This window comes from Sesamum indicum, linkage group LG14 (genome assembly GCF_000512975.1).
Source record: "Sesamum indicum cultivar Zhongzhi No. 13 linkage group LG14, S_indicum_v1.0, whole genome shotgun sequence".
NCBI lineage: Eukaryota > Viridiplantae > Streptophyta > Magnoliopsida > Lamiales > Pedaliaceae > Sesamum > Sesamum indicum.
Window position 1 is genome coordinate 2,915,975 of NC_026158.1, and position 11,773 is coordinate 2,927,747.

General features: G+C 32.8%; 1 protein-coding gene and 4 non-coding genes across 5 annotated transcripts in view; all 5 read right to left on the bottom strand.

Moving 5' to 3' along the window:
• Positions 1-1,155, bottom strand: part of LOC105177059 — a 4,324-nt gene extending 3,169 nt beyond the window's left edge. The window contains exons 1-2 of the mRNA XM_020698836.1: positions 926-1,155; positions 4-707 (exon numbers count right to left, since the gene is read on the bottom strand). Of these exons, the coding sequence (XP_020554495.1) occupies positions 4-698 (695 nt within the window). The 5' untranslated portion in view covers positions 699-707; positions 926-1,155. The remainder of the gene's footprint in view (positions 1-3; positions 708-925) is intronic.
• TRNAI-AAU lies at positions 4,150-4,223 on the bottom strand. The gene has a single exon. It is a non-coding gene; the product is annotated as a tRNA-Ile (tRNA).
• On the bottom strand, positions 4,914-4,987 carry TRNAI-AAU. Its single transcript has one exon. It is a non-coding gene; the product is annotated as a tRNA-Ile (tRNA).
• Positions 8,261-8,334, bottom strand: TRNAI-AAU. Its single transcript has one exon. It is a non-coding gene; the product is annotated as a tRNA-Ile (tRNA).
• On the bottom strand, positions 9,756-9,829 carry TRNAI-AAU. Its single transcript has one exon. It is a non-coding gene; the product is annotated as a tRNA-Ile (tRNA).

Genomic DNA, 11,773 nt, shown 5'->3' on the forward strand with positions numbered 1-11,773 from the left:
AGCCCACTAATCACCTTCTCTTTTTCATCCAAACTATGCTCTAGAACACTAATTTCAGCTTTCATTTTCTCAATCGTCTTCTCCAACTCGTTCTTCAACTTCTCCGAATTCTTACTACTCCCCACCACTACTTCCAACTCCTCAACATTCTTCTTTAAACCTCGGATTTCCTTTTCCTTCACCTGTAATTCATCCCTCAAACTACTCTCCCCCCCAGCCAACTTCTCAACTTTAGCCACCAACAAGGCTTTCTCCATCTCAACGGCCCCCAACTTAACATCTTTCTCCTTCTCCCTAACTTTCATCCCCACCAAATCCCTCTTCAAGTCCGACAATTCCTCAGATGACTCTTTCAAATCACTCATCGCAGCTGCCAAGTCATGTTGCAGCCTTGACACCTCGGTTTCAAGGTTTGCAGCTCGAGCTACCACAACCTGTGAGGCCTTATTTTCTGACTGCACTTTGTTCACCTGCTTTTTCAAGTCCACATTCTCAGCGCTTAAATCTCTGACAGAGGATTTCAACTCCTCAATTTTCTGTTTATATTCCTTATTTTCCCGAATGATTGTACCATTCTCGTTTTCAAGATCAGTGATCCTTTCTTTCAGCTGAGAAATCTTTGACGACGCTTCATCCGCAGCAATTTCCACAGTGTGATCATTAGAGACTTCCCTTTCAATCGTTGTCCCGTCTTCCATTTAAAATTCCTGGAAACCACAAAATAAAAAAAATATGATCTCTTATTGAAATCAACAAGAGAAGTGTCAACTTTGAAGAATCTTCACTTGGGCTTACATATAATTGAATTTAAAAACATAAAACCAAAAGAATAGGGCAGTGCGGAGAAATTCAGGGAATTGGGATTCCAATTCAGTCGTGAAACTGAATTTCATGATGGAATTAGGAGAAAATAAAGGAAATCTACCTGTGGTACGTGGGAAGATTGTGATGAGCTTCCAACAGAATTAGGGTTCCAGAATTGCACTAAAAAGGACCAAATCTTCGCTTGAATTGAACAGCGAAGAGGCTGCAAGGGATGAATTCACAGATTGTGATCAGATCCAACGCTTGCATGAAGGAGATTTTTGGACTTTCAGTTCAAATGTTTCAAGTTTCAAGATCATTTGGAACGTGGAAACTCTTTCACTGTATATGTTTCTCTTCTTGAAAGATTTTGATTATGCTTTTGTAATCAGTATAGATTATATGGTATTCCTTAGCTGACTATAAAGTTATATTGTGATATTTATTTCTGAAACTTTGAACTTGTTTGTATTAATTTAATTGAAAAGACAGTTATTTGGTCTGAAAAATCAAATGCAACATCATATCTGCATGAGATATGAGTTTGCTTTGTAAAATTGAATATGATTATATAGTAAATATGTGGATTGATGTGCATATTTGTGTATATATTTTAATAGAAAAAAATGCAAGTAATCCCCTTATGATATCGCAAATGAACAAATTATCTCCTTATCACATGGGTGAATTTAAAGGGTTCCACACTTTGCCGGAGAAGGTCATCTTCTTGATTCGACTATTCAATGGTTGAATTTATTTATGATTAATGGGAATAATTTAACAAATATTTAATTCCAGTGTTCAATTAAAGATGTAGATGTTAACTAAGTTCTTGACCTCAATTAATTTAATAGGGTTAAATTAATTGTGTAGTATATAAATAGATTATGATGCCCCTTAAACTTTTCATGGACTAAACCCACAAGTATAGCCTATTAACTCAACTGGCTATGAGCCCAACAGGCTCATCAGTAGGAAGGAAAGGTTCACAGGCTTACCTACTACTTTACTGAGCTGGTAGACCCGAGAAACAAGCTCATTTCGGCCTGACACTAAATCATATAACTGGATGGATACGTCATATAACTTTTCAAAAAATTAGGACATGTTATCCTAAAATATCTACAGGTGGTTCCTAGTAGATTGACGAATTCCTCCTGAATTTTCTAAAATACATAGCAAGATTCAGTCCACCTAATGTATCTCAGTCAAACTAAGCCCAAATAAAAAATAGTGTTTTTTGAATAATAGCCAACTCAAAGGGCTTTCAAATGGCATAAGACTCTCCTCAACAACTTCCGTACGTTGCTCTGTAAATAGAGGCCTTGTGCAGTCCCTTTGTAACATCAACGCTCACTTTAAATCTCTCTCTTATCCTCTCAATTTTCTCCGAATTTTTAGGTCATTTGGAGCCTATATTTTGCACTACATGAATATATATTGTTTCATTATTCTACACAATCACTCTCACTTTAATTCAAATTTCTTTTATTCTTTTTTAGAATAACTTTAGTGGCTTATTTCAGGGCTAGTCCCCATTGATCATAAGATTTTTCTTGAAAATCCTTCGACCGTGTAGTGTGAAACAAATCTGGTATGCATCGAATTAAATTTGAAATTTTTTATCAAAACAAGCTTAAGAAAAGTAATGTTAAATTGTCCTTGACTAGTTTTATAGAAAAAATTAATTAATAATTTTTTTGAAACCTTATTAGAATCAACTAAATGAGATTTAATATTTTTCATGCACCAAACCCTAAATGTTTTATAGGACAAAATCAAAAGAAAGTAATAAAACTGACACAATGGCCCCCTAAATGTTTTATAGGACAAAATCAAAAGAAAGTAATAAAACTGACACAATGGCCCATGCGGGTATCGAATCTGTGACCTTCGTATTATTAGCACAATGCTCTAACCAAATGAGCTAATACGCTTTTAATCGCCCCAATGAATTTGTAACATAATTGAAACAGATTCTAGCTGAACCCACCATATCAATAATGAAATATGTTCCAATATTGCCTAGATTTTAAAATTATTTTTAAACTTACTTTAGATCTTAACAAATTAGAAAAATATTCAAAATAATTTAATTCATTAGATTAATTTAATTTGACAAGTTACCATAGTTGTTAGCCCGTGACTATCACAAAGGTGAATTTGAGGTGTCATCACACACTTTGCTAGAGAAGGTCATCTTCTTGATTCGATTATTCACTGGATGAATTATTATATGATTAGTGGGAATAATTCAACAAATATTTAATTCAAGTGTTCAATTAAAGATGTAGAATATTAACTAAAATAGTTAATAGTTCTTGACTTCAATTAATTTAAAATGGTTAAATTAATTGTGTAATATATAAATAGATTATGATGACCCTTAAACTTTTTATAAACTAAACCCACAGGCAAAACACATTATCTCACCTGGCTATGAGCTCAAAAGGCCCATAAACAGATAGCAAAGGCCCACAGGCTTACCTGCATTTTTACTGAGCTAGCAGACCTAAGAAACAAACTCATTCCGACGGAACACTACATCATATAACTGGACGGACACGTCAAAAAGCTTGCCAACACATCAGGACACGTCATCTTAAAATATCTCCTGGTGATTCCTAGTAGATTGACGACAAATGAGCTGGCACGTGTAACCAATTCCTCCTGGATTTTCTAGTTGGTAAGATTCAATCCACCTAACGTATCTCAGTCAAACTAGTCGAAATCACAAACGATTTTTTTTCTGAATAATAGCAAACTCAAAATGTTTTCAAATGGCATAAGACTCCCCTCGACAACTTCTGTGCCCTGCTTTGTACCTACCTATAAATAGATGATTGTGCAGTCATTTTGTATATCAACGCTCACTCTAAAACTCTCACTTATTCTCTCCAATTTTCTCCCGATTTTATTTGGAGCCTATATTTTGTACTCTACATTAATATATACTATTTATCATTATTCTACACCATTACTCTCACTTTAATTCAAGTTTCTGTTATTCTTTTTTAGAATAACTTTTACTGACTTAAGCATTGCAGTGATAATATTTGTTTTTCTAGGCTAGTCCCCATTGTTCATAGGACTTTTCTTGAAAATCCTTTGACCTTGTGGTGTGACAAAAAATCTAGTACGCATCACATTAAATTAGAAATTTTTTATCAAAACAAGCTCAAGAAAAGTAATGTTAAATTGTCCTTTACTAATTTTACAGAAAACATTAATTAATGAATTTTTTGAAACCTTAATAGAATCAACTAAATGGGATTTAATATTTTTCTTGCACCAGACCCTAATTATTTTGTACAAAATAAAAAAAAAGTAATAAAAATAAAATAATGGCCCATGCAGGTCTCGAACCTGCGACCTTCGCGTTATTAGCACAACGCTCTAACCAACTGAGCTAATAGGCCTTCGATGCCCCCCATGAATTTGTAACATCATTGCAACAAAGTCTAGCTGAAGATATTGCCTAGATTTTTTAAATTATATTTAAACTTATTTTAGATATTAACAAATTAGAAAAATAACATGACATTTGAAATTCTTTTTGTTTGCCCTTCTGTATTTAGATGATTGTGCCTACCTATAAATAGATGATTGTGCAGTCATTTTGTAATATCAAGGCTCACTCTAAAACTCTCACTTATTCTCTCCAATTTTCTTTCAATTTTATTTGGAGCCTATATTTTATACTCTACATTAATATATACTATTTATCATTATTCTACACCATTACTCTCACTTTAATTCAAGTTTCTGTTATTCTTGTTTAGAATAACTTTTACTGACTTAAGCATCGCAGTGATAATCTTTATTTTTCTGGGCTAGTCACAATTGTTCATAGGACTTTTCTTGAAAATCCTTTGACCTTGTGGTGTGACAAAAAATCTAGTACGCATCACATTAAATTAGAAATTTTTTATCAAAACAAGCTCAAGAAAAGTAATGTTAAATTGTCCTTTACTAATTTTACAGAAAACATTAATTAATGAATTTTTTTGAAACCTAATAGAATCAACTAAATGGGATTTAATATTTTTCTTGCACCAGACCCTAATTATTTTGTACAAAATAAAAAAAAAGTAATAAAAATAAAATAATGGCCCATGCAGGTCTCGAACCTGCGACCTTCGCGTTATTAGCACAACGCTCTAACCAACTGAGCTAATAGGCCTTCGATGCCCCCCATGAATTTGTAACATCATTGCAACAAAGTCAAGCTGAACTGAAGAGTATAGATTTTTTAAAATATATTTAAACTTATTTTAGATATTAACAAATTAGAAAAATAACATGACATTTGAAATTCTTTTTGTTTGCCCTTGTATATTTTCTATCCTATATATTTCTAATTCTATATTTCATTTGAATTATTTGATTAGTTATGCAAAACAATTTAATTAATAAGATTAATATAATATGACATGTCATAATAGTTGTTAACCCGTGACTATCACAAGGGTGAATTTAAGGGGTCACACACTTTGCTAGAGAAGGTCATCTTCTTGATTCGATTATTCAATGGTTGAATTAGTTTATGGTTAATGGGAATAATTCAGTAAATATTTAATTCAAGTGTTCAATTATAGATGTAGAATATTAACAAAAATAGTTAGTAGTTCTTTACCTCAATTAATTTAATGGGGTTAAATTAATTGTATAGTATATAAATAGATTATGATGCCCCATATACCTTTCATTGACTAAACTCACAAGTATAGCACATCAGCTCAACTCTCTACGAGCCTAACAGGCCCATCAGTAAGGAGGAAAGACTCACAGGCTTACCTGCTATGGTACTGAGTTGGTAGACCCAAGAATTAAGCTCATTTCAGCCGGACACTACATCATAAAATTGGACGGACACGTCATATAACTTGCCAATAAATTTGGAAATATCATCCTAAAATATCTACTGGTGGTTTCTAGTAGATTGACGAACTGGGAATCTACAAGTAACCAATTCCTCCTTGATTTTCTGGAGTGTATAGCAAGATTCCGTCCACCTAATTTATCTCACTCAAACTAAGTCCAAATAACACATGTTTTTTAAATAATAGCCAACTCAAAGGACTTTCAAATGGTTTAAAACTCTCCTCAACATCTTTCTTACGTTGCTATGTACACACTTATAAATAGAGGTCTTGTGCAGTTATTTTGTCACATAAATGCTCATTTATTCTCTCCATTTTCTCCCGATTTTTAGGCTATTTGGAGCCTATATTTTGCACTCTACATGAATATATACTATCTATCAATATTCTACACCATTACTCGTATATTAATTCAAGTTTCTTTTATTATTTTTTAGAATAACTTTTTATTGACTTAAGCATTAGAGTGGTAATCTTTATTTTTCAAGGCTAGTCCCCATTGAACTTTGGAATTTTCTTCAAAATCCTTCAACCTTGTGGTGTGCCAAAAAACTGGCACGCATCAGATTAAATTAGAAAACTTTTATCAAAACAAGCTCAAGAAAAAGTAATGTTAAATTGTCCTTTACTAATTTTGTAGAAAAAATTAATTATTAAATTTTTTGAAATTTTATTAGAATCAACTAAATGGGATTTAATATTTTTCATGCACCAAACCCTAAATATTTTGTAGGCCAAAACAAAAAAAAATAATAAAAATAGCATAATGGTCCATGCAGGTCTTGAACTTGCGACTTTCGCATTATTAGCATAATGCTCTAACCAACTGAGCTAATAGGCCTTCAATAGCACCCTTGAATTTGTAACATAATTGCCACATATTCTAGCTAAACCTAACATATCAATATGAAATTTGTTCGAATATTGCCTAGATTTTTAAAATTATCTTTAAACTTAGTTTAGATATTAAAAAAATTAGAAAAATATCCAAAACAATATAATTAGTAAGATTAATTTTTGACAAGTCATAATAGTTGTTAACCTGTGACTATCACAAGGGTGAATTTAAGGGGTCACACACTTTGCCTGAGAATGTCTTCTTCTTGATTCGATTATTCAATTGTTGAATTAATTTATGATTAATGGGAATAATTCAACAAATATTAAATTCAAGTGTTCAATTAATTGTGTAATATATAAATAGATTATGATGCTCCTTAAATCTTTCATTGACTAAGCCCACAAGCATAGTACATTAACTCATCTGGCTATGAGTCCAACAGGCCCATCAACAGAGAGAAAAAGCTCACAGGCTTACCTATCATCCATTTGGCCTTGCTGCTTTACAACATATGTACCCTGTGAAGAGGTTCTCCACTCTTTGCAGAGTGGGTTGGGTGGTGCTGGATACAGAGCTCTCACACGCTTAGATCACCACCGAAATAAGCATTATGCTCGCGTCGGTACTGTGTATACCAAGTCTTTATATCCACGTGGTTCTCTCGAACTTTGGCTGGGTAGAGGGCGATTTCTCAATCCCTACCTATGTGGTCTCATCTTAGATCTACTAAGGTCTGAGATCTTAAGGAAAAAACCCTTCACGTCATGATAGGCGCATGGTCCAAGACCTCAAAGAAAAGGACCTCGCTTCATCACTGCATACGAAATGAAAAGAACTAAAGTAAGAGCTCGTGAACCAACAAGACTTTACTGAGCTGGTAGACCCAACAATTAAGCTCATTTCGGCCTGACACTACATCATATAACTGGAGACACGTCATATAACTTGTCACAAAATTAGGACACGTCATCTTAAAATATCTATAGGTGGTTCCTAGTAGATTGACCACAAATGAACTGAGAATCTACTAGTAATCAATTCCTCCTCGATTTCTCGAGTACATAGCAAGATTCAATTCACCCAATGTATCTCAGTCAAACTAACTCCAAATCACAAATGTTATTTTTGGAATAATGAACAACTCAAGGGCTTTCAAATGGCATAAGACTCTCCACAACAACTTTCGTACGTTGCTCTGTATAGACCTATAAATGGAGGTCTTGTGCAGTCGTTTTGTAACATCAGTGCTCACTCTAAAACTGTCACTTATTCTCTCCATTTTCTCCCGATTTTTAGGCTATTTGAAGCCTATATTTTGCACTCTACATAAATATATACTATTTATCATTATTCTACACTATTACTCGCACTTTAATTCAAGTTTTCTTTATTCTTTTTCAGAATAAGTTTTACTGATTAAGCATCAGAGTGGTAATCTTTGTTTTTTAGCGATAGTCCCCATTGATCTTCGAATTTTTTTTAAAATCCTTCAACCTTGTGGTGTGACAAAAAATCTGACATGCATCAGATTAAATTAGAAACTTTTGATCAAAACATGCTCAAGAAAAGTAATGTTAAATTGTCCTTAACAAATTTTATAGAAAAAATTAGTTTATTGATTTTTTTTGAAATAATATTAGAATCAACTAAATGGGAATTAATATTTTGCATGCACCAAATCCTAAATATTTTGTAGGACAAAATAAAAAAAAAGTAATAAAAAATAACATAATGGCCCATGCAGGTCTCGAACCTGCGACCTTCGCGTTATTAGCACGATGCTCTAACCAACTGAGCTAATAGGCCTTCAATCCCCCACCCATGAATTTGTAACATAATTGGAACAAATCCTAACTCAACCTAACATATCAATAATGAAATTTGTTCGAATATTGCCTCGATTTTTAAAATTATATTTAAACTTAGTTTAGATATTAACAAATTAGAAAAATATCAAAACAATTTAATTAGTAAGATTAGTGTAATTTGACAAGTCATAATAGTTGTTAACCCGTGACTATCACAAGGGTGAATTTAAGCGGTCACACGCTTTGCCAGAGAAGGTCATCTTCTTGATTCGATTATTCAATGGTTGAATTAATTTATGATAAATGGGAATAATTCAACAAATATTTAATTCAAATGTTCATTAAAGATGTAGAATATTAACTAAAATAGTTAATAGTTCTTGACCTCAATTAATTTAATAGTGTTAAATTAATTAGGTAATATATAAATAGATTATGATGCCCCTTAAACATTTCATGTACTAAGCCCACAAGCATAGCATTAGCTCATCTGGCTATGAGTCAAACAGGCCCATAAATAGGGAGGAAAGGCTCACAGGCTTACCTGCTACTTTACTGAGCTGGTAGACCCAAGAACTAAGCTCATTTCTGCCAGACACTACATCATATAACTGGACAGACACGTCATATAATTTGCCAATAAATTAGGACACGTTATCCTAAAATATCTACAGGTGGTTTCTAGTTGATTGACGATAAATGAACTGGGAATCTACAAGTAACCATTTCCTCCTTGATTTACTGGAGTTCATAGCAAGATTCTGTCCATCTAATGTATCTCAGTCAACCTATGTCCAAATCACAAATGTTAATTTTGGAATAATAGCCAACTCAAAGGACTTTCAAATGGCATAAGACTCTCCTCAACAACTTTCGTACATACCTTTGTACACACCTATAAGTGGCGGTCTTGTGCAGTCATTTTATAACATCAACGCTCACTTTAAACTCTCACTTATTCTCTCCTTTTTATCCTAATTTTTAGGCTGTTTGGAGCCTATATTTTGCACTCTATATGAATACATACTATTTACCATTATTCTACAACATTACTAGCACTTCAGTTCAAGTTTCTTTTATTCTTTATTAGAAAAACTTTTACTAACTCAACCATCAGAGTGGTAATCTTTGTTTTTCAGATTAGTCCCCATTGATCTTCGAATTTTTTTTTTAAATCCTTCAATCTTGTGGTGCTACCAAAATCTGGCATGCATGATATTAAATTAGAAAATTTTTACCCAAAACATGCTCAAGAAAAGTAATGTCAAATTATCCTTTATTAATTTTATAGAAAAAATTAATTAATGAATTTTTTGAAATTTTTTTAGAATCAACTAAATGGGATTTAATATTTTTCATGCACCAGATCCCAAATATTTTGTAGGATAAAATTAAAAAAAAATAATAAAAATAACATAATTGCCCATGCAGGTCTCAAACCTGCGACCTTCGCGTTATTAGCACGACACTCTAACCAACTAAGCTAATAGGCCTTCAATGCCCCCCATGAATTTGTAGTATAATTGGAACAAATTCTAACTCAATCTAACATATCAATAATGAAATTTATTCAAATATTGCCTAGATTTTTAAAATTATATTTAAACTTAATTTAGATCTAAATAGATTAGAAAAATATCCAAAACAATTTAATTAATAAGATTAATTTAATTTGATAAGTCATAATAGTTGTTAACCCGTGACCATCACAAGGGTGAATTTAAGGGGTCATACACTTTGCTGGAGAAGGTAATCTTCTTGATTCGATTATTCAATGGTTGAATTAATATATGATTAATGGAAATAATTCAACAAATATTTAATTCAAGTATTCAATTAAAGATGTAGAATATTAACTAAAATAGCTAATAGTTCTCAACTTTAATTAATTTAAAATGGTTCAATTAATTGTGTAATATATAAATAGATTACAATACCCCTTAAGCTATTTATGGACTAAGCCCGCAAGCAAAACACATTATCTCACCTGGCTATGAGCCCAGCAGGCCCATAAACAAGGAACAAAGGCCCACAGGCTTAGCTGCATTTTAACTGAGCTGGCAGATCCAAGAAACAAACTCATTCCAACAGAACACTACATCATATAACTGGACGGATACGTCATATGACTTGCCAACACATCAGGACACGTCATCCTAAAATATCTCCTGGCGATTCCTAGTAGATTGACGACAAATGAGCTGGCACGAGTAACCAATTCCTCCTGGATTTTCTACCGTATATGGCAAGATTCAATACACCTAACGTATCTCAATCAATCTAGTCGAAATCACAAATGATTTTTTTTCTGAATAATAGCAAACTCAAAATGTTTTCAATTGTCATAAAACTCTCCTCAACAACTTCCTTGCCCTGCTTTGTACCTACCTTTAAATTGAGGCATTGTGCAGTCATTTTGTAATATCAACCCTCACTCTAAAACTCTCACTTATTATCGCCATTTTCTCTCGATTTTTAGGCTATTTGGAGCCTATATTTTGCACTCTACATTAATATATTCTATTTATCATTATTCTACACCATTACGCTAACTTTAATTCAAGTTTCTGTTATTCTTTTTTAGAATAATTTTTACTGATTTAAGCATCGCAGTGGTAATCTTTATTTTTTTGGGCTAGTCCCCATTATTCTAGTACGCATCACATTAAATTAGAAATTTTTTATCAAAACAAGCTCAAGAAAAGTAATGTTAAATTGTCCTTTACTAATTTTACAGAAAACATTAATTAATGAATTTTTTTGAAACCTTAATAGAATCAACTAAATGGGATTTAATATTTTTCTTGCACCAGACCCTAATTATTTTGTACAAAATAAAAAAAAAGTAATAAAAATTGACGCTAATGTATCGGAACGAGGGAAAGAAACAATCAATATCACCCACACCTTCGGGATCAGGAGTGATATGGATGGCCACAATCAAGAAGGGCAAGAAGTACAACAAAAAGTCATTTTTACAGACTCCAAAGCTTCGAACAAGCACAAAAGGAACAAGTCCATAGAAGGCAACACCATATTAGCAAAATCACCAAAAACTGGAGGTAAAGGTAAAAAAATCAAAGGTAACATCTCTCCTAAGCCACTCACAAGACGCAAAACAAGGTCCGCCTCCTCCTCCTCTCCACAATTTTAATGATTAAACTCATTATTTGGAATGTCAGAGGTATAGGTAAACTGGAAAAACAAAAAATTCTCTCAGATTTTCTTCTTGAAAACAAACCTGATATGTTAATACTACTTGAACCCTTTGTACAGTTAGATGCCGTTTACTTTACTCGCAAATTTGCCTTCCATTCTGTGTTTTCTAACTCTAACAATAAGATCTGGTGTTTTGCTAAGTTTGGTGTTGACATCCAGATTATTCAGGATCACACACAATTTTTGCATGTTAAGGTCAACTCAGGAGCTCTTCCAGA